Consider the following 24,448-nt stretch of genomic DNA (forward strand, 5'->3'; position numbering starts at 1 on the left):
CACATAAAGTATTTAAGACATTTTCCTATCTACAAGTCTGTCTTGACTTTAAGTGTGGCAGGCATTCCACTTAGCTGCCCTTATACTACTATTTACGCACCTGCCAAAGGAATTTTTTTTTGGTGGGGGGCAGAGGGCAATTGAGGTTAAGTTACTTTCCCACGGTCATGTAGCTGGGAAGTATCTGAGGCTGGATTTGAACTCAGGTCTTCCCACTCCAGAGCACGTGTTCTATCCACTGCACCACCTAGCTGCCCCCAAAAGAACTTTTCCAAAGCCTAGATCTAGCTACATTTTTCTGTCACTCAGTGAATTCCATTGGCTTCCAGTTATCACCAGAGCAGAGATTTTTAAGTGTGGACCCCTCACCCCACCTCGGGTGGTCAGGTGAAACCTGCAGACCTTTTCTCAGAATCACGTTTCTAAATAATTGGAGGAAATTCTAAGTTTCTGTTAAAGTTTATTGAAAATAAATAAATGTACTCTTTTCCTATCCAAGTTCACGGACCCCTAATATCTATCCACAGTTTTAGGCCCCTTCAGCTTTAGAGGCAAATATAACCTCTTTGATTTGGCACTTACAGGGCTTCACAACCTGGCACCCAACTACAGCCTTCTAGCCTTATTACCTTTCTCCCCTTCATGCACTCTATGACCTAGTAAAACTGTTCTTCATATGGGACACTCCAAGTCCCACTTACGTGAGTTAGCATTAGCTATTTGTCATGACTGTGATGCCTGCCCTGTTCACATTTGCCCCTCAGCCTCTAATTTCCTTTCAACTCAAATAGTATCTTCTATATGAAGTGTTTCCTGACTTCTGTTCACACCTATGAGCTGCTGGTACCCTCCCCCTTAATTAACTCATATGTACTTTGTTTATACCTATATATGGACTGTCTTCCCCAGTTGAATCTAAGCTCCTTCTGAAGAGAGATTTTTTTTACTCTTGCTTTTCTATTCTTAGCACCCTGCATAGTGCATGGTACATAGTAGGTGCCTAATAAATGCTTGTTGACTAATTACTGAATTATAGACAGTTCAAGCTAGAAGGTCATTTGCTATAACATTCATCATTTTATGCCATCTTAAATTCTTCATATCTTCAGGTTCTTTTAATATTTTTACCTATTATCCTGTACAGAGCTGTGTCTTATTTCCACAGTGACCATGCTTTCTGAACGAAAAATAAGGACTGATAAATGATAATCTTTTGCAAAGGATATTTTACTTTTTAAAAACAGAGTGTGCTAAATAAATCCAGGAGAACTTGGTCAATATGTTTTTTTATCCATAACCAGTTATGCCTCGCTTATTAACTTCTCTGATTCTTTTTTTTTGGGGGGGAAATATAATTTTCCCTGTTCTTTTCATATTCTTGCTCTGATTAAATGTATACTTTTTTTTCTCCATGCTTTTCTGAATCATCTTTTATATAGGCTTCTTTGTCACATATCAGGACACATTGTTATAAGGAAGTTCTATTATTTTTTAAAATGTGTTTGCAAGGAATAATTTAAAATGTGCCTCCCCCTCCCATTCAGGTTCAAAACTTTGTTTGTGGCTGGTGAGCACTGTGACGTGGAGACGCTAGAGTGGTCTAAAAATGTTTTCAGAGTACCTGTCTTGGACCATTGGTGGCAAACAGGTAAGCAATTTTCAAATGCAAACTGAATTCTTAATGGAAAAAAAAAATGAGAGGCAATAAATGGGATGTCACCTAAGGCTCCAGACATAATCGATGTATAGTATGGAAATTGCCAACACCAAGATTCGCAGGGCTCTGATTGCAAAGACAGGGAACCATTTGATATGCATATTGTTAATCAACTTCCCTGCTTCTGCCCATCTTATTTCTAGTCTCCTGGTTCCCTAGACTTGAAAATTTAAGGTCATCTTCGATTCCTTTTTAGATTCTTTTTTTAAAACAATTGCTTAATAGTATTTTATTTTTTCTAATTACATATAAAGACAATTTTTAATATTCATTTAAATTTTTTTTGAATTCTAAGTTTTCTCCCTTCCTCTCTCCCCTACCCCTTCTTAAGAGATTAAGCAATTTGATGTAGGTAATATACGTGCAATCATGTAAAATGTATTTCCATAATAGTTATGTTGTGAAAGGAGAAACAGACCACATAAAAAAACCAAAGTGAAAATAATGTGCTTTGATCCACATAGCATCTTCCGTCATGAGTCCTTTGGAATTGTCTTGGATCTTTATGTTGCTGAGAAGGCCTAAATCATTCATAGTTGATCACTGCACAATGTTGCTGTTACTGTACACAATGTTTTCCTGCTTCTGCTCACTTCACTTTGCATCAGTACATGTAAACAATCGGTCATTTTTGTGCCTTGCTATGACTGAAATAGTGTGGCCACCATTTTGGTGGTGAACCACTCTGACCTGGCTTGTTCAAGGGCTGGTTCAGTGAACAGTTCTGTCTCAGGGCCTGTACATGAGGTAGATCCTATTTGGTAGGATCAGGAAGAGCTGGTGTTCATTCCCCTACCTTGACCCTGAGAATACAGAGCTGTACTTCTGAACCATAGCAGTTAATCAGGAGGCAGCTGGGGTAGAGCTCTAGCACTGATTTCTAGTCAAAAGACTTTCTTTATGACCTCAAACAAGTTACATCAAGTTTTCTGAACCTCAATATCCTGTAAAAAGAAGGGGTAAGATAGATAATCTGTGAGGTTCCTTTCCTTCTCTAAATTGTGTAACCTAGTGTTTTTAAGTAGGATTTTATTAGGGGATGTAGAGCCTTTGTTCCTAAATATATCATAAACTAGGGTCAGAAAATCATCAATTTTGAGCTGGAAGGAAACTCACAGACCATTTAGTCCAACTTCCTCATTTTACTGAAAAGGAATCTGAGGTCCGCCAATGTTCAATGACTTGCCCAAAGTCACAGTCAGGATTTGAACCCAGGACTTCTCACTCCGCTATTGCTCTTTCCACAGTACTGATCGCTTTGGCAGTTTGGTGGGTTTCTGGCATGTGATAAAGCACTTCTTATTTGACTGTTGGCTTGCCCTCTCTGGGCTTCTCATTAATTTAATAATTCATACTTTGGTTTGAGAGCCAGTATGGTTTAGTGAAAGAACGCTATATTTGGAGTCTGGAAATTTGGGATCAAACCCCATAGCCAGTACTCACCAACTCTGTGGTGATGGACGAATCACTTAGTTTCTTGGAATTTTAATTTCCTTTTCTGCAAAATTGGGATAGTAATGCTTGCATTACCTGCCTGATATGGTGGTTGCATCAAAACTGTTTTACAAACCTTAACATGTTGTATCAGGGTGTTTGTCGTGTCCAACTCTTCAAGACACCATTTGAGGTTTTCTTGGTGAAGATACAGGAGCAGTTTGTCATTTCCTTCTCTAGCTCATTTTACAGATGAGGAAACTGAGGCAGACAGGAATAAGTGACTTGCCCAGGATCACACAGCTAGCCAAATTTGAACTCTGAAAGATGAGTCTTCCTGATTCCAGGCCTGGCACTCTATCTACCACTTAGCTGTCCTATGTCAAGGTGAATTATTATCATTAACCTGATGATCTAAATCATTACATCGATCAGTTCCTAATTACTTTGGAGGTTGTCTCCTTACCCAAACTTTTCAGAAATATTTGCCTTCTTCAGGAGCAGTAGCCTAGTTTTCTAGTAAGATAACCTTAAAAACACTTTTTTTCCCCCAGAGAAACTTGACAGATTGTAAATAGCATTCATAGTTTTTCCTTCCTTATTTTTAAGAACTCATTAATGGTGTATGAGTATATTCATAGGCACATCCCCTGATCCACTTAGCTTTAGTATGAAAAAAGTTATTTTTCTTGTCTTGGTATCCAGGAATATCTTTGTGTGAAGGCTTTTGTTATATTAGAAGGAACTCAAGCTACAGGAGCCATCTTCCCTCTTCATTGTTTCAACAATTAAAACTCAGATCTTTGGTTACTTTTATGTCACCCATTTTCCATCATAGATCCTTAAAGACTCGGGTTTTGAATACAGATGCATACCATTAACTAGCTGGTGATTTTTCTGTTTGTTAGTTTCATTGTCAAAATCAAGTGTGTTTAACAAAAGTAAACCAGAAGTTAATTCCAAAAAGAAATGTTCAAAGTTTGATCTTTTAGCTTCCAAGAAGCACTTTGCTTTCCCTATGTTCTTTGCTAAGGCTCTTGGATTTAGTTTCTTAGCAGAAGGTTATTTCTAAGTTCCTGGATGTTAATGTGTTGAAAGTTTGGGGGGAAAGGAAGTGTGTTTTGGAGAGAATGAATTTCAGAGTCACAGAGTGGACAGGCATTTCAGAGGCCATCTAGTCCACCCCATCCCTGAACAGGAAGCTTTTTCTTTTTCCTAACATCCTCCAAAAATGGCCATCTAGTCATTGCTTTAAAATGTCCAATGAAGAGGAGTCCACTATTTCCCCAGGGAATCCATTCCACTTTTGGATAGCATTGATGGGTAGGAAGTTTTCTGTGCATTAACTCATGATGGCGTTTTTAAACCCATTGCTCTCAGTCTGCTTTCTGAAGTCAAATGGAACTTATTTGTTGTTGTTCAGTCATTTCCAGCTGTCCGACTCTTCATTACTCCAGTTGGGGTTTTCTTGGCAGACATACTGGCGTGATTTGGCATTTCCTTCTCTAGCTTATTTGACAGATGAGGAAATGGAGGCAGACAGGGTTAAGTGACTTGCCCAGGGTCACACAGCTAGTAAGTGTCTGAAGCTAGATTTGAACTCAGGAAGATGAATCTTCTTAACTCCTGGCTGGGTACTCTATCCACTGCACCACCTAGCTGCCCCAAATGGAATGTATCTAACAACATTTCTGCATAACACACCATTAGCTTCTTGAAGACAGCTCTCATAGCCCACAAAAATTTTCTCTTTTTAAGGCTAAACATCCCTATTTCTTCAACTGATTTTCCCATAGCTTTAGCTTGAGGTCTTTAACCATTCTGGTTACTTTCTTTTGGACTCTCCATTCTGTCTTTTTCCCTCTTAAAACATAATACCCTAGACTCAACACCATGGTCCAGGTGAAGTCTGACTTGGGAAGAATAATGAGGGACTATTATGTCTCGGCCATCTACTTCTGAATTAGTATTTTTGGATTCTCTTTCACATGGTCGACTCATTGAACTTGAAGCACCAGATATTTGCCTGGAAAGTTCTTGCCAGTCTTGTACATTTGAAGTTATTATTTTTTTTTATCTTAAGCTAAAGCATATTTATCATTGCATTTCATCATATTTGATTTGGCCTAATTCATTCCTGTCCAGATGTTTTAGAATTCTGTCTTTGTCATCCAGTGTGTTGGCAATCTGGCTCAGCTTTATATGAGCAGCAGATGATGCTATCAGTAAAAGCTGGAAATAGCAGAAAATCAAACGCAGATTCCTAGGCGTTTTACTTGAGACCTCCTTCCAATATGATATCAAACTATTAATCACAATTCTTTGGTTTTCTTTTTTCTTCTCCCTCTCTTCTGCTTCCTCTCTTTTCCTTCTTTCTTTCTCCTCCCTTTCTTCTTTTCTAATTGTTTCACTAACCATTGGTGTAATATCTTCTAGTTCCCCTCTCCACCTCCCCAAGAATTGAAGTCAAATTCATTTGCTTTATACTTTTCAGAATATAATCTCTTTCACTGAAAAAATTAAATCATGCTATTTGACCTTTATTCTCCAATTCACCATTTCTCCAAGAGTCTCTAAGGTCATTGACAGTGGCTTCTTAATCACATCTCCTAATTCATTCAATACCCTGGAATGCAGTTTATCTAGTTAGGTGATTTAAACTTATCAAAGGTAACTACTACACATTCTCTTCTGATCTCCTTAGCTGGAGATCTTGGGTTTTAATTCCCTATTAGTGTTTTCCTTCTTTCCTTTCCTAACCAAAGATTGTTCTTCTTGGTGGAGAACACAGAAACCATAATGCAATTGGGTAGCCAAAACATGCTACAATGGGAAAAACATTGACTCTGGAGTTGGGAACCTGGGTTCGGAACTCTTCTCTCACACTTATTATGTGTATGACTTAATTCAAATCATTTAATCTGTCCAGTCCTCCATTTCCTGATCTGTACGATAGAATTGAACAGGTTGGTCTCATGGATGGATTCCTTTCAGCTGTAGATCAGAGCCTGTGACCTTCTCTTTGTCATTCAGTATTATTCTACTCACCCCCAAACAATGGTCCTTTTCCTTTCCTCAATACCCCTTTATTGTCTTTAGCTTTCCATGGCCATCAGATTGAAGCCACCCCATTAGCGGTCTAGTTTTATTTGCAGATGGATGATAAATGGAATCCTTGAGTATTTGAAATCTGCTTACTTGTAAATGTCAATGGGCAGAGTTATGTTGGATGTGGGGCAGACAGAAGTTACAGTTTTAAAATGATTTCTAATAGAAATATGCACAACCACAGACTAAGAATTAAGACCATTGAAACAGAATGCATTTCTGAAAGTATCTCCTTTTTATACAGAAGAGTTGTGCTTTCCTGGATATGAGACAAGTGAAAATTGTCTCTCTCTTACTCTTTAATGTTGTTGTTGTTCAATTGTGTCTGACTCTTCATGACCCCATCTGGGCTTTTCTTGGCAAAGAGACTGGTGTGGTTTGCCATTTCCTTCTCCGGTTCATTTTACAGATGAGGAAACTGAAGCAAACAGGGTTAAGCGACTTGCCCAGAGTCACACAGCTAGTAAGTGTCTGAGTTGAATTTGAACTCGGGTCTTCCTGACTCAGGCCCTGCGCCCTATCCACTACGCCACCTAGCTGCCCTACCTTCTAATAGCTTCTCTTTAAACTGAGTGAAGGGAAAGATTGTGACCCCTGCTCCAGCTGCTGTTCTCAGAAGGACTGTGGTGTTCCTTTCAGATTGGATCTATAATAAAGTTTGTCAGAGGTAAACTGTGGATTCATAAATAAAATTACTTTCTCCAGTATCTCTAGATATAATAGCAAGTACAGATGTAAGCAGTTAATGCATGGAGGCTTCCAAAAGGACTTACTGAAGCTTGAGAAACAAGCCAATGAGGTCCCCAGTGGGTGCTGAATTTCATGTGATTTTGTGATATTTCTTTAATGTGTTGTTCAGAGAGAATTAATAGCTGTGCTATGTCGGTGCAGTGGTGCGTTAATCAGGTTTGAATAGGTTCTCATTACTATGGGGAGACATAGTGGTTTTTTCCCTAACAAAGACTCATACTTTTCCTACTCTGTCCTGTTTTTTGGCATTTGGAGTTCTGTCAAATGTTTGAGCCAGTATGCTTACACGAATAACTGAACTTTTGAAGGAGAAAAAAGTTCTTCCTTAATTAATCTCCCTCTAAAGGTGTTTCCAATTTACCTCAAATGAATCTTGTATGTGCATACTCATTTGCCTGTTATCTCCCCGATTAGTGTGAGCCCCCTAAGGGCTGAGACTGTTTTTACTTTTCTTTGTATGTGAGGCCACTTAGTAGGTACTCAGTAAGTTCCTGTTAACTCGAACGGTTTTAGGTTTGTATTGGAAGAAGGACTTTGCTTACCCAAGGGGAAAGTCCTATACCAATGAAATATATACATATATATATATATATATATATATATACACGTATATATATATATACATATATACACACATATATATATGTGTGTATATATATGTATATATATGTATATATATGTATATATATATGTATGTATATATATGTATATATATATGTATGTATATGTATATGTATATGCATATGTATATGTATATGTATATGTGTATGTGTATGTATATGTATATGTATATGTATATGTATATGTATATGTGTATGTGTATGTGTATGTATATGCACATATATACACATGTGTGTATATATATGTATATTTTTTAAACCCCATTTTGTTTTGTTTTGTTTTATGGTGTGTGTGTATGTAATGGCAGCGGGGTGTCACAAATACAAAACTGCTCAGAATCAGGAAAACCTGGATTCACTATCTGCACTATGTACTGATTGTGTGATCCTGAGAAAGTCATTTAAATATCCTTAAAAACAATCAATATCCCTAAAACAAATTCTAAGATTAGGCCTCACAGAACAGGTGCTGATTTACATTGGTAGAGGGAATTACTTGCCAATCAGTGACCAGTGACATAATATATGTGTGTATGTATAAAGGTATGCATGTATAGATACATAAATGTGGTGCATATGCATGCACATATGTGTATACACATGTATAAATGCATATACATGTAGACATATCCATTACATATGCCCCATGTATACACAGGCAATGGGACAGAACCTGAGATTTCATTGGTATATGGAACTCTTGTGGTGATGAAATTCCTTCCACTAATGCAGGATATATCACCATCTTTATCCTTATCCATTTATACATGAATGTATAGTCATATATAAGAATATATTCAGATATCATACATATATACATCCACACATATGTAGATTATATATGTATATGCATGTGTTTGTATGCATGCATACCTACATAGACACTCGTGTGTGTGTGTATATATGTGTATGTGTATATATATGTGTGTGCATGTGTATATATATATGTGTATATATGTGTGTGTGTATATATATGTGTGTATATATGTGTGTGTGTATATGTATATATATATATATGTGTGTGTGTGTGTGTGTATGTGTATATATATATTCTCTACATATAGGCATATATCAGCCAGCATTGTATAGTCCTAGACAGCTGACCTAAAAAGTTTGGGTTCAGGTTTGTTTAGCCTTTGTATGCTTTCTGCTATCTGTCCAGGGATGCACTGTAACCAGATTGTATCTACTTTTAAGAGCCTGTTTTTAAATTTTCCCTGTGAGCTTTGACACCTCAGGAATCAACAAATGCTAAAAATCAAGACTTGAGATATTTTGTTGATTTCTAAACTTAAGTGATGAAGAAAATAATAATTCAGATTAAATTTTTTAAATGTGTTATGAGTCTTTTTTTTTTGAAAGCTAGTTGTTAACCATTTCCCATCCCAGTGCTGTTTATGACCATAGACAACTCACTAAAATGCTTCATACTCTGGACAGCTCTCTAAGTCTCTAGGTGACAGAGGGTGGTAGCATTTGCGTGGATGGAAGGAGATCTGTACCACAATAGTTCCATGTACCAGTGAAATCTCAGATTCTCTTCACTTGCCTCTGTGCGTATGTGTGTGTGCGCGCACATGCATGAGAGTATAAATGAAGTATTTAAAAACTAAATGCCATATATAATTTGTAACAATCAGCAGAACCAACTTCATAACTAAAATGTGCAAATAAAAATTGATTAAGCTATGTGACTTGGAGTTTAAGAAAACATTGTAGTCGATATGTGTTTATAAAACCAGGTTGTTTTTATAACCCAATTGTAATTTGTAATCTTGGGGATAGATTTCTTCCGACTAACAGCATTTATTTCATTAATAATCATGTTCTTGGATTATTGCTTTATTGTACCTATGGCTCAAAACTGAGAACATAATATGTGAGAAAGCTGAGAGCTGATCATTTCATAGAAGAATTTTAATAAAGAGATGTAGTTGTTCAGTCCTAGGACAGCCTTGATCTGGCTTATGATAGAATCAGTGTTAACTTTCAAATCCTTCCTTAAGAGAGTCTTACTGGCTAATTTTACTGAGATGGGTTATATCTCTTTGTTGCCACACATGTGTACAAAGGCTGAAATAGGGTCATTCATCCAGCTTCTTTAATTGTGCAATGCCCTAGAAGAGAGAGTTGGCAAATATCTGATCCATTAACTGATTGTATTTTTTACCTTTACTTTCCATCCACTTAGAAAACACAGCTTGAAAGTAAGCATCTGTAGCCCTGGGTGATAAAACCAGGTGGTAGTGTCATTTTTCTTTAAAACACAGTTTAACAAAGGAAAAGTAATTAAGGGGACTGAACTGTTCCTCTACGTGTCATTAATTGGTGAAAATCTTATGCACAAAAGGCCCAATGAATTGTCATTTTATTAAATAGCCATCACACTGAAAAAAAGTCATGCTACATTATCTTCCTTACCACTAAGAGGGGAATTACCAGAAGTGAATTAGTGAAATTCTGCTTCAGAGGAGAAAGCCTATTGTAACAGGAATGGTTTTCAAATATTTCTGACCACTCTAGAAAGTTTTTTTTAATGAAAAAGCCACATTTCTCATAAAAAGAAATCAGTAAGTGAAAACGAGTCTTTCTTTTTTAGAGAATAGATTTTGAAAATACCTTAGAGTTAAGTAGACCTCTTTCCTTCCCAACATAACATTTTGCAGTTACTTTGATCAGATAACTGTCACTCTCATAGGAAACAACATTAATCAACTAATCAAGTTTTATTAGGCACCTACTGTGTATTCCGGGTCATGTGCTAGGTACCAGGGATACAAAGTAAAAATGGAAATAGCTCATGTTTCATTTTATTGAGGGGATAGGAATTACTGCAAGATAAAATAAAACAAAATACAAATCATAACGTCTGTATTTGTAGATGGCACTTAATCCTGAATGTTTAATTAAGAAAAGAGATTGATGTTGTGATTCTTGGTATGGAACTCTCAGATGAGGAAACTCCATCTATTAATGCAGATCAGCAACTGATTGCATAATCCTAGAGCTTTGCCAAGAGCACTGAGAGATTATAAATGACTTGTCCATGGTCACACAGCCTGAGGTAGAGTTTCAACTTGGTTCATCTTGGTTTTGAGATTAGCTCTTTTTCCCATGCACCATACTCTTTCTGTTCAACACAGTAATTTTCTGTAATACTATTTAACCTTAGGTAGGCATATGATTTCTTCTTTCATTATTCTAAAGTTGATTAACTTTCTATTTCCAATGTGTCTTCTGGTTCTAAGAGATATGGGCAGTTTTCTTTTATGATTTATTGAAATTTATTGTCTACGCTTTATTTTTGATCAGGGCTTTCAGGTAATGGAATGGTTCTTAAATGAGCTCTCCATGATTTGTTTTCTGAGTCATTTGTTTTCTTCTTCTTCTCCTCCCCTCTCCCTCCTTCTTCTCTTTTTCTTCTTCTTCCTCCTCTTTCCAGTATTTCTTGAAGTTATTATCTTCTATTTGGTAACATCCAATTTTTAGACAGTTTGTTGCTTGGGGAGAGTTTTGTACATCTTATACCAAGCTGTTAATTCCCTTTACAATTCTTTCTTGTGTAACTCTCATTTCTTTTTGCCCCTTTTCCCTCTAGCACTTTCATTTCATTATTTTTGTTTGTTTCATCTCTTCCAGTAATTTAAGTTGAATCTGTGCCCAAGCTGGGTTTGTCTTTGAGGTTTGCTTGTAGGTATTTTAGTATAATTTTTTTCTGGGTTTGTGTCTTGAGTGTTCCTGTCAGCATGAATAGCTTTTTACAGTGGAATTTCTTGTTTGTTCACCCATTCTTTTAGTCAACTTCCTGACTTCAGACTTGATGTTAAGGCTGAAGTCCGAACACTTCTGGAAGGAATATTGGCTTTCCTGCTGCTACTTTCTAGGATAGTGTGTGTTATGTTATTTCAGGATCACAGGGACAGAGCCCAGTTGAGGAATATTCAAGCTTTCTGTATACTCAAAGGAGCTGTAGAGGGCAAAGTCTGATCACTGCCTCCATAGTCTGGCCCTGCAAGTTCCTTACCTGGATTTGAGTATGAGCATCACACCTGTGAGTTTGCCATTTGGAATTCCGGTAGACTGCTGCTGAATTCAGACATTGTCAGTCCACTGGAAAGTTCTACTAGTTCAGAGTGATAGAAGTGTAGGCTTCCCCTTGTTCTGGCTTTCCTGTCCTGGTTATTCCTCTGTATGCTTCAGACTGGGCTGGAAGTTAGAATTGAGACATTACTTTCTTTCTTCGCTTTGTGAACACTTCGTGCTGGTTGCATCTGAATTTGCTTCTTGATCAATTCACAGCCTAGGACCCATGACTATTTTTCATCTTGGAATTCCATCCAAAGTCATAGGTCTCTTCCTCAGCCTACTCTAGATTTTTGACTGTGACAGAGCAGCTAGCTGGCACCTGTTCTTGTGCCCTACACACATTTAGAACTCTCCATGCCTCATCTTGGGCTTTTTCTTGTTCTGGTGCACTGCCTCTCTGTGTGCTGAAATGTCCTCTCTGGTATCCAAAGACTTCTCTATTTTGCCTCCCTGTGCTAAGCTGGGATAGAAAAATGGCTCAGAACTATTTTTGGATTTCTTGATCAGGATTTGGTCTGGTGCATTTTCTGTATCTTTTTGGAGGAATTGTGTGTATGTGTGGGGAACTCACTAAAACTCTATCGTCCTTACCCATATCACCTTTTGGTTTTTTTTGGAAGAAAATGCAACTAAAATTTAAGGTTCTTAAGCAAGCATAACAAAGAAAGGTAGTCATTTGACAAACAGAAGAGATGGAGACCAGTACATAGAGTTATTTATCTTTTTTATGCTGTCTGGCTGGCATTTTGTTAAATTAGAGTTTTCTTCTACCATTTGATGGAAATCTGTCTGCCTTGATTTTAATCCCTGTCTATTATATAATGGTGTATAGTTCAGGAATGCTCAGTAGCATGAGCTGATATCTTTTGGAGGGTCCTCCAAATATCCCAACAAAATGTATTTCCTTAGATTCTGGGATTAAAAAGAAACATTGGCGCGAAAGGCAAACTGTGCCACCTAGTGTGCAGTCACTTGGGTACACATTAGGGGACCTCAGGTGCCATGGTTAATACTTTTCAAACTCTCTTAGGAACAGGCTTTGTTGGCATTGGGGATAAAATGTAATTTCAGACATAACCTTCTGAAGTGAGTTCTCAAGCCAAAGCTTTGGAAATTCCTGACAGCAATATTGACAGCAATGTGGGAAATTCTGGTTACCTTTGAGCCTAGGAACTAACCATTGTCTACTAGAACATTCTGGAACATCCTGGGTAGGGTAGTGAAATGTCTAGAATCATTAACCCTGCTAAAGAACATAATTTTTATACTAACTTTCATGGTTGACAGTTTGTTTTAACTCATTTTCAGTCATGTAATTCAATTAAAATTATTATAAATATACTCTAAGTAATGCATTGTCGTAAGTATTTGGGAAACAAAGGCAAAAAGGAAACAGTCCTTACTCCAGAAGACTTTACATTTTGCTGGGGAGGACACAGCAGGTACATAGCCACCTGGCACAGTGGATAGAGCATTGGACCTGGAGTCAAGAAGACCTGAGGCAGATCTCATCTCAGAGATTTTGTTACTGTCTGACTCTGAACAAGTTATTTAACATCTTTTGGTCTCAGTTTGCTCATCTGTAAAATGGGAATAATGACACCTAACTCCTTGGGTTTTCATAAGAATAAAATAATATATTTGTAAAGCACTTTGTAAACTTAAAGCACCATATAAATGCTAGCCATTATTACTATAGCCAGGGGCTGATTAGTGCAAATAATGAATCCCCTAAAATGGGTTACATGTTTTGGGATTCACATTATTTGAAGTTGTAATTATGTAAACTATAATAATTAATGTTTGAAAATTATTCAGCATGGTACCTGACACATAGTAAATGTTGCATAGGGGCTTACTCTCCCATCCCTCCAGTCCAATGGAAATACACAGTGTGAATTCAAATAATGTGACCATTATTCTCACTAATCAGAGGTACTCTCACTAGTAGTGGGAGTGTAGTATTAAATATAAAGTATATACAGAGTAATAATACAAGACTAAAGATCAGAAAAGAATTTAGAGCACAGATGAAATAGTCTCTGCACACAAGGGGCTTAAATTCTATTCAAGGTGAATATACCAAATTAACACAGATAAGTGTAATACCTGAGAGTGATGGGGGCAAAAGGTGTTCCTGGGATATTTGTGACACCAGGAAAGCTAATTGAGGGAAATGACAATTGAGCTGAGCCTTGAAGGAAGATAAGGATATTAGAAGACAAAGGTGAGGAAGGAATATGTTCCATGAATGGGAGACAGTTTTCATGAAAATAGATGACAGAGTTTACAGAATAGCTTCCTAGTCAAGTTTCTTTGGGCTAGATAATTCTTTTTTTTTAATTTAATATTTTAATTTTTTCCCAATTATATGTGAAAACAATTTTAACATTCTTTTTTTCAAATTTTGACTTTCAAAATCTCTCCTTCCCTTCCCTTCCTTCCACTTCTCCTCCATTGAGAAGGCAAGCAGTTTGACATAGGTTATACATGTGTAATTATGCAAGACATATTTCTGTGTCAGTCAATGGTGGGAAAAAGAAACAGACAAAAAAAACCATTAGAAAAATAAAGAAAAGGTATGCTTGAATTTTCATTAAGACTCCATCAATTGGGGCAGCTAGGTGGCGCAGTGGCTAGAGCGCTGGCCCTGAAGTCAGGAGGACCTGAGTTCAAATCCGACCTCAGAGCAGACTTTTGACACTTACTAGCTGTGTGACCCTGGGCAAGTCACTTAACCCCCAATTGCCTGGGAAAAAAAAGAAATAGCATTTTTTCATCATAAATTTTTCAGAATTGTCTTGGATCATTAGAATAGCTAAGTTATTCACAATTGATTATCATGCAATATTGCTGTCACTGGCTACAGTGTTCACTGGTTCTGTTCATTTCACTTTGCATGTTCATGTAAGTCCAGGTTTTTCTGAGTGCATCCTGCTCATCATTTCTTATAGGAAAATATTATTCCATCACAATCATATACAACAACTTGTTCAGCCAAGGAAAGTACAGTTCTTAAAGGGAAGTCATATCAGATAAAATTGGAAATGTAGGTTAGTGTTAGACTTGGAGAACTTTAATACCAGAATTTGATGTTTGTATTTTGTCCTGGTAGCAATAGGGAACCACTGGAGATTTTTAAGCAAGTGAATGATGTGATCAGATCTCTCGCTTAGGAAGATTATTTTACAAACTATGTAAAGAATGTACTAGTGAGGGGAGAAATTACAAATGGGGAGACTAATTAGGTGACTCTGCATAAGTTTAAATGAGTGCTCATGGAGACCTGAACTAGATTGGTAGTTGTAGGTGTGGAATATAGTGGATGAAGGCTCTAAAGGTATTATGGAAGTGAATCCACAGGACTTGGCAGGTGATTGGATAGCTGGGATGAGGGAGAGAGAAATAAGAGATCACTGAGCTTTCAAAACTGAGCGTTTGATTGTGGCAGCCTCGTGGGTGGAGGTACATGTTCTACTCTGGATCCATTGAATGGGGAGGAGGGTGTACAGTGTTGAAGTAGAGACATCCAGCAACATTTTGAGATGTGGAACTGGAATTAAGAAGAAAGAATGGATCAGAGAAGGCCTAAGAGAGAAATGTGGGGGGCACGTCCACTTGAAGGAAGGGAGAATATAAGAGCTTCCATAGGAGACTGATGAGCAGTGGCCAGAATGTTTGGAAGAGAATCCAGAGAGAATAAGATCATGGACATCAAAAGAGGAAAAAGGATATGAGAGCAGAAGGTAATTGACCTCTGATAAAAGCTTGCATAAGATCAAGGAGGATGAGTTCTGAGAAAAGGTCACCCATTTGAGAAATTAGTAACCTTTACAGAGCAGTTTCATTTCAATTAGAGGGTCAAAGGTCAGATGGCAAAGAGTTGAACATAGTATTCAAGTGAGGTAAAGTCAATGAGAAAACCTCTTTTTCTAAGGGTTTATTCCCTTTTGTTTTAGATATATGATGATAGCTTTGTAGTAGGGGATGGTAGTAAGGTCTAGAGAAAGTATTTTTGTTTTGTTTTTAAATAATCAAGGAGATAAGAGAATTATTATAAGCCAAAAGCAAGAGACCATTAGGTATTAACAGACCAAACATGAGAAAGGGGAATCAATCATTAAATAATAATTTATTAAGCACTTATATTGTGTTAAGTACAGTACTCAGCTGTAGAACACAAAGACAAAAAATGAAGTAGTTACTAGCTTATGTTCTTTAAGGAGAAACAACATAGAAGAATATGTTTCTGTCTGAAGAAACAGTACTATATTGCTACATATAGGGGTGTATTGGAGACGTTTTGAAGAGCTTACCAGAGTAGTGAGACCAATGATAGTTTCTGGGTAATTAATAATCAACTTATTAATTTGGCACGCAAATAATAAATTGATGATTACTGGTCTTTCTCAGTAACTAAAAACAAACTGTGGAGATCATTGAATGCTTAAATACCATTGGAAAAGTGGGTGCCCCAGACAGGCAGAGATCAACCTTGCTGGGTAAACAGTTAATGAGGGTGTGGACCAGGTGGTGAGCTGAAAGCCTTCAGCCCCTCCTGCTGAGAACATGGCTTGATCAAGAGAATCAGCTGCCTCTAGCCATCTGGACAAAGGCATCCATCTCTACCCTAACCATTGAAGTTGAAGAATTGGGGGCATGGGGGTTCAAAGGCATGAGCCTTTGTGCTTTTAGGCTTAGAATTCCCCTCAATTAGATTCTATTTATACTTTAATCAGAAGTAAGCTCTCCTAGTTGGGTGGAGTCCCACACAAGATTGAGGAAAATATTCCTGGAGGATCAGCCCTGTCCTTCTGAGACTGACTGACTTACAAGCCCTGGTCTCTGAATGAAGAAATAGAAAGGAAAAAAAAATAATCTTCTATCCTAATGTAATAATTGGTTATTGATAGAAAATAATTTATCTCAGTAGATTGTTAAATTTCCTGTGAGAATTTATGCTTCAGGATTCAGCAAATGCTACAAATCAATGTTTGATTTACTGTTTTGTGGATTGCATAGATTTAAGAAAGTGATGAAGAAAATGTTAGGTTAAAAGTAAAAGCGTTGTGCATGTGTAAGAGAACTAGTTGTTATACATTTGCCAGCACACCATTATGTACATACATAAATATATATATGAAATACAGACAAAATACATATAAGAAAATCCTAGGAAAGAGGACCCTAGCTATTGGTTGAATTAGGAAAAACTTCACAGAGATGATGGCACTTCAGTTGTCTTTTGAAGGAAATGTGGACTTTTTGGAGAAGCAGACAAAGAGGCATGTATACCAGGAGTAGGAAACAGCCAATGCCAAATTTTGGGAATGGGAGATGGAGTGTCTTGTGCAGCAAGCAGCAAAAAGGTCAGTTAATGTGAACCACACTCTTGGAAGAGGAATAATCTATAGAAGTTTATAGTTTGGATCTGGGTTAAGGGCTTTAAATGCTAAATGGAAGCGTTTATATTGTATCTTAAAGGCAATAGAGAGGGTTTGTTGAGTAGGGGAATTATAGTCAGACTTTTACTTTAGGAAAATCACTTTTGAAAGCTGCGTGGAGAATGAATTGGAGTGGAGACAGACTAGAAAGAGGAAAAACAATTAGGAAGACAAGAGGTGATAAGTCAGACTAAGGTGGTGGGCACGTAATTAGAATGTGATCAGTGAAATGAGGAGGTAGGGGCAGGTAGGTGGCACAGTGGGTAGAGCACCTGCCCTGGACTCAGGAGGACCTGAGTTCAAATTTGGCCTCAGATACATAACACCCACTAGCTGTGTAACCTTGGGCAAGTCACTTTAACCCCGTTGCCTAACCAAAAAAAAAAAAATAAGAAATGAGGAGGTAGAAATGACAAGATGCTGTAACTGATTGGATTTGTGTATGAGTGAAAATGAGGAGTTAAGGATATAGCTGCAGTTGTGAACTTCGGTCAGAGGACGAATGGTGATACCCTCAGTTGAAATGGGGAAAACAGGAGAAAGAAGGCTTTGGGAGGAACAGTAATGATTTCCATTTTGGACATGTGGAATTTGAGATGCCTTTAGGACAATCTATATTCTTCAGCTGGGAATGCACCATTGGAGTTAAGGAGAGAGAATGGAACTAGATATACAGATTGACAAGTTCTTGAAGAAGGTAGGAGAAGATGGAATCAAGGGTGTAAAGAAAAGACTGGCCTTCAAAAATAGAAGATCTTCCTCATGTTCTGAAAATAGATCCAAGGAAGAGGGGAAGATATAGGGGTATTTTGAGATATAAAGTTAAGGAGATGAAAGGCAATGAGCTTATGACTATTGGCTTTAGTTGTCTAAGTAAAGTAGGAGGCAAGATTATCTGCTGAAAGAAAAGTAGATTTGGTTATGGGAATTTTATTGGGGACTTAGAGAAGAGAATATCTGTAATAGCTGATGCAGTTTAGAGGCATAGGGACCTCAAAATACTGAGGTACAGGGTGGAGTCAGCTGGAAAGCATTCACAGATTCAAGCAGTCTTCCAGTTAAGTGGCAAAAAGTTTATTATAATGCTAATAAAGTGGGCAAAGCCCCTTAGGGAATTTGCAGTCTAATGAGGATGATGCTAAAGGTTATGCAGCAGTGGGAAACCTTCAGCCTCAAGGCCACATGTGGCCCTCTGGTCTTCAAGTGCTGCCCCTTGACTGAATCCAAACCCCCTTAATAAAACAAATCCCCTTAATAAAAGGATTTGTTCTATAAAATTTGAGTTCAGTCAAGGGGCAGCACTCGAGGACCTAGAGGGCCACATGTGCCCTGGAGACCGCAGGTTCCTCACCCCATATAGAAAAAGTTCAGTGAATGATGTGTCAAGTGTGCTAATTAGGTGGTGACATATAATTGCTGTACCTTTGACACAGGTGTTATTCATTACTGGCATGGCCTGGGGGATCGGGGTAAGCTTCTAAAGGGTATGTTTTTGGTCTGTTGATGTCTATAGCTTGAACTCTGGATTGTATACGGTAACTCTGGGAATCGATACATGATAGTTTCCTGGTACAAGATAGTCCTGTTCATACAAGGGAACTTCTACAGAGGTCAACTTGTTCTTAAAACAGGAAGTGATAAGTTGTGTCATTGACACCCACTCATGAGTTATTGCCAGAGATAAGGTCTTTAGGCTGGGGAGAGATATGGTCCTAGGGTTGGGTTCCAAGCACCCAATCATAGTTATTATGGAGATGGAGATAGAGACAATAAGAGAAAAAGTTAATCGAGTGCCAGAAAGAATATTGCATACATTGTCAGACATGTTTGATGTTACTTAATTATTTTGTTATAAGTTATATCAATTCTGGGCTAAATGGGTAGGGTATTTAGAAATGCCTATCATCTGAAAATAAGAGGCATAAATAAATGTTAGAAATAAATACCTAAACTAATGAATTATTATGAAGGAAGGGCCAGCTGAAGTTATATAGCATGGTTTAATAGTGGACTTTGACATGCTCATGGCTTCCTTCCATAGTATTAAACAGCTTGAGAGTAGGAGTAGAGATGACAGATAGTGGTAGTGGGGGTTTCCTGGGGAGCCCAAGGTTGAGGATTGCCAGAGACACAGAGATAAGAGATTAAAAAATGGAGGAAACTGCCATATTGCACCGTTGACTATGCAGTCAAGATTACGAAGAGAAAAATATGAGGCCAGAACAGGGCTTATGAACTTGGAGAATGAAGAGGAGTGGAAGGAATTGAGGGATTTTTTTTTTTGGTGGGGAATGAGTAAAAGGAAAGGGGGGAAAGAGAAGATTGTGATGAGAGAGGGGAATTTCAAGATTATAGAGGTGAGAATATTTGGGGTGATGAGTTCTAACACATTTACTTCTGCGGGTGCTTGAGATGAAGATCATGGGAGTTGATGAAATGTAAGGCCAGAGTGTTTGAGAGGACACCATTGTAAACCATATTGAAGTAACAAAAGATAAGGACAGGGGATTGGGTTTAGTCTTGACGAGTAAGCCAGTTAGTGAACTCTGAGAAAAGATGAAAAGTACCATGGAGGCTGGTAGATCATAGCAGCAAAAAAAAAAAAAAAGGCTTGAACAGGGTCATGTAAATAAATGTTGGCATTAGCCCAGACAGAGGGAATGTGGCTGAGTGATGGTGGCAGGAAAATCTCAGAATCATGATGGGGAACAAGAAGCATCTTCTCCTCGCCCATGTGTGCCAGATATTTAGGATTTTCCAGGAGGTTTCACAGTGAGCGAGGCGAGACACTGAATGAAACAAATGGATCAGATACAATGTAATCTCTGCTGTACCTTATTAGAGGAAACTGGTGCAGTGTCTGACCTGTACATTTTGTGTGTGTGTGTATTGCTAATATCGTTATTGTTGCCTGGCAACCCTTTTTTTTTTGTCCTTCCTCTTATTTAGAGCATACAATCTTCATTGGAAGAAAGTAGATGGTTTTACTGATGATTTGGGAGCAGGAAGCTTAGAGTTAAGCCACATGCATCTAGTTTCTGAAAGGAATAATCCTTTCCCAAATTTCAGGTAGACTTAATGAGGCTTTTCCTTTTGACAGAGGATTGCTGTTTATCCAATGTTAATCCAGCTACAGATGAATTTACCTAATTCAGACAGTAATCACCTAATCAGTCATTTTCATTCGTATAGCATTACAATGTGTAAAGTATATAAAGTATCCTTGGTACGATTGCTACACATGAAAAAGTCTAATTACTTTTTATAGTCTTTATTTGTAACTCTTATTGTCTCAAGTGTAATGTTAACAGAATAGGATTCAAAGAGCATGAATTACCATTACAGGGTTGGAAGAGACATTGAGAGATGATGTAGTTCATTCCTTTGTGCTCCATCTAAACTATTTTAAGAAGAAGAAAACTGGCCTAGTTTTTATGTACCTTCAGACAAGGAGGTCCTTTAATTGTCCATTCTGGTGTCTAATAATCCCTACTGGCTAAAAGTTCTTCCTTAGGGATCCCTGAAGTCATTCATCCTACATGTCATCTTCACCAAAAAGCATTCCAGTTTTCCTCTTGTCCTTCCTATTCTCTATTGGAGAGCAGCTGATAGCCGTCTGATGTGATAACCTTCCACATTTTAATGAAAAGCCATTTCACATTCTTTAAATAATCCCAATTTATCTTTTCATAAATCTGAGTCTTCACCCCTCCATTTTTGTGCTTTCCATCTAACATTGAAGCAGTGGGCACATCAGTAAGATTTCATTTCCCACAGTGACTAGGACTAAAAGAGCATCAGTCAGTAGGAAGGATGTTCTAGAGCAGAAGTGTCAAACACATAGGCCCCGTGTGACTAAAACCCTCTTGAGTCCAGCCTGAACTTGATTATAATTTAATTGGGAAATCTTTAATCGATGCAATAAAACATCAATAATATTACCTTTTAAAACCAAGTCAGGCTGAGGCTGACAGGGATCTTTATGTATGGATGAGTAGACTCTGTTTCTATTTGAATTTGACCCCATTTCTGTAGACCAGGGTTTCATAACCTTTTTTGTGTTTGTCACAAACCCTGGGTGAGGCTTCTTAAAGTAATGCTTTTAATTACATAAAATAAAATGCATAAAATCACAAAGAAAACCTGTTCTCTGTTGGAGAGCAGCTGGTAACCATCTGATATAATAACCCTTCATGTAATTAAAAGCTATTTCACATTGAAATAAAGATGTATTATTTTCCCCTTTCAAGGCAATGGACCCAATAAACCTTAGATTAGGAATCCCTGTTCTAGACTAGGTTTCACAGGAGACTGTGTCTGAGTTCATAGCTTGATGGTGTTCTTGGGCAAAGTCTCTAATTATTAGGATATGCACAGAGTGTGGAAGGTGAGAGAGCAGAACAAATGAGTCCAGAGGAGTAGAAAGGACAAATAAGAAGGTGGCCATGAGATGGGAGTCATGGCTAGACATGATACTCCTGAGCTGAGCGACAGGTTTCAGCAGTGTTCTGCAAATTTTTAGTAAGAAACTACCATGATTGGACTTCAAGGGGCAAGAGCTGCAATACTCCACAACGTTCCTTACTGGGATCATTAGTTCTGAAATGACTGTATCCTCCTGTGAGGTTGGGGATCGAAGGGTTACAGCTGCCCCTGGACATTTGGAGAAATTGTGCCCCTTCCTTTAGGTGAGCAGCAAATACTTTGCTGCCTGATTTCCTTCTCTCCTACTTAACCGTGTTTCATGACTTAATTCAGCACTTTCACTACTATGGCTATATGTTCCTTTTATGGTCTGGCTTGAGAAAGAAAATTTATATTAAATTTAGGGTTAAGATTGTGAGTGGAAGAGTTGATTAAGCTAATTAGATATATATTATACCTTTGTTTCTCTGTAACACTGGGAATCTAGAAATAGAGTCATGGCTTGGCCAGCATGGAACAAAATGGAAATATGATCTCATGGTTTAGATTTATTAATTAATGTTTCCATTTAATCATGTTAGGGGTTTAAATTATTAGATATTTTAAAAGATGTCTCTGTCTGTCTTTTTAGTAAGTGCTTAATACACAAATGCATGTTGACTGACAAACGTAATTGCATATACTAAGATGTGAGCACATCTCTTTTCTCTCTGCTGCCACCGTTTAAATTATTCATCGTTTTTGGTCCAAATTCAGATGTAGAGATAACTGGGCTTGTGAACTAGGAGAATAAAGAGAGGTAGAAGGAATTGAGGGATTTTTTTTTTTTGGTGGGGAGTGAGGTAAAAGGAAAGCAGGAAAGAGAGAAGATTGTGATAAGAGAGGGGAATTTCAAGATCATGAAGGTGAAGATATATGGAGTGATGAGTTCTAACATGGGTATTCTGTGGATGACTGAGATAAAGGTCTTGGGAATGTCTGTGGAACAAGAGTGAGAATAGGAGGCCTACGTTGTCCAAAACAGCAGGAATTCCCTTTCTAATAGTTCCTAGGCTCATGGCTTGTAAGCAGTTTCCACATCAACTGCACAGTGAGATATAGGAATGACGTAACATAATATTTACTACACTTGCAGTGTGCTGAGTTATGATGATATTGCTAAAGTTAACCTGTGAGCTTCTTGTTGGCAAATTGCCTTCTTTGTGTGCTTCTTTAGAAATCAATAGAGCACTGGTCGGTGGGTGGGGATTTGTTAATGTGCTTGCTTCAGCCGGCACCCATTGAGGCTTGGGCAGGGGGAGTGTACTAGCTAGAATACTCTGTGTGTGTGCCTTGATCAGCCCCCATCAAGGCTTAGGGGAACCTGTAGGAGTTGTGCTCCTATATTCTTACCCACCCCAGTGAGAAGGGTGATTAGGGGATCCTGTAGGAATTGGTGCTCCCATTATCAGGGACCCATTGAGAAAGGGAAGAATAAGAATAAGAATAAATTATTATTTAACCTCTCTGAAGCTGTCTTCCTGTCCTTCTGGCTGCCCAGATCAAGAGTGAACCTGCTAGAGGCTGGAGTCCCAGAACCTCCAGGGATGGCTCCTGTGTTACAATGCATATATCCCTAAACACAATTATGTATGTGTGTGCATCCTTCTCTTTTGGCTGGACCACTCATTTCATCAACATAATTTATAGTTCTGGGTAACTGTCTGGGGTACTGGGAGGTTAAGGGTCACTAATGTGTGTGGAAGGCTAGACTTGAACCCAAAGCTTCCTAATTCCTAAGCTATCTCTATCCATTATGCCATACAGCCTGTCTCATGCACACATACATACATGTATGTGTGCATTTGCATGTATGTATGTATATACTAAACATAAGATACTCCTTGATTCTTAAAGCTAGACTCCTTTTTATTCATAAATAGAATTCCTTCTCAAGAAATAATGTCTCTTACCACTGAGTAACAGAAATAAAAATAAAATTGAAACAGGTCTAGGGTTTAATTTTTTTTTTTAGCTTTTATATCTCTGCACAATTGGCAGCATATATGGCACACGTATGCTACAAAAATTTGTGAAGTTTTGATCATGGCGGCAGCTAGATGGTGCAGTAAATAAATCTCTGGACTTGGAGTCAGGAAGCCCTGAGTTCAAATCTAGCCTCAGACACTCACTAGCTGTGTGGCCCACACCCGTACACACACCCTGGAGATCTTCTAGAGTTGATTTGCTGCACTTCATTTTGCTAATGAAGGTCCAGAGAGATCTGTCCAAGATCATAGGGTTAGCTAAGATTTGAACCCATGTCACTGACATCAGATTTAGGGGTCTTTCTCTTACTGGAAAAAAACAAAAACAAATGTGTATGCAGGAATTTAAAAAGTGTTTGTAAAATGCTTATTAATGTGGCAAGCTTTATGCCTTTATATTTCTAGCAACCCTATTTTTTTTTTCATTCAACTTTAGTATTCATTTTACTGCCATTTTTATTTTTTCACTTTTAGTGTATACTGATCATTCTAGATTATCAGCAGTGGAACCCATCTCTTTTGCACACAAACCCTGTTGAATTGCAGGTCCTTTTCCTCCTTTTTTTAAATGAGGTATTGATTTGGGCTGTCTGCTGTTTAGCTAGTGATAGGATTTCCTGTAACTGCCCCCAAATATATTTGGGCTAATGTGTATAATGTCCAGTTGCCTAGTGTTTTCTCTCCCTCCCACCACACTCTTGGCTCAGAGACTCATATTGGAAAATGAGGGGTGTGTGTGTGTGTGTGTGTGTGTGTGTGTGTGTGTGTGTGTGTGAGAGAGAGAGAGAGAGAGAGAGAGAGAGAGAGAGAGAGAGAGAGAGAGAGAGAAAGAGGGAG

The 24,448-nt window shown here is 38.0% G+C and overlaps 1 protein-coding gene across 1 annotated transcript in view; it reads left to right on the top strand.

Moving 5' to 3' along the window:
* Window positions 1-24,448, top strand: part of ACSS3 (acyl-CoA synthetase short chain family member 3) — a 231,567-nt gene that overhangs the window by 163,405 nt on the left and 43,714 nt on the right. The window contains exon 9 of the mRNA XM_020993467.2: window positions 1,545-1,648. Coding sequence (XP_020849126.1) covers window positions 1,545-1,648 — 104 coding nt within the window. The remainder of the gene's footprint in view (window positions 1-1,544; window positions 1,649-24,448) is intronic.

This window comes from Phascolarctos cinereus, unplaced genomic scaffold, assembly GCF_003287225.1.
Source record: "Phascolarctos cinereus isolate Bilbo 61053 unplaced genomic scaffold, phaCin_HiC Scaffold_1;HRSCAF=81, whole genome shotgun sequence".
Lineage (NCBI taxonomy): Eukaryota > Metazoa > Chordata > Mammalia > Diprotodontia > Phascolarctidae > Phascolarctos > Phascolarctos cinereus.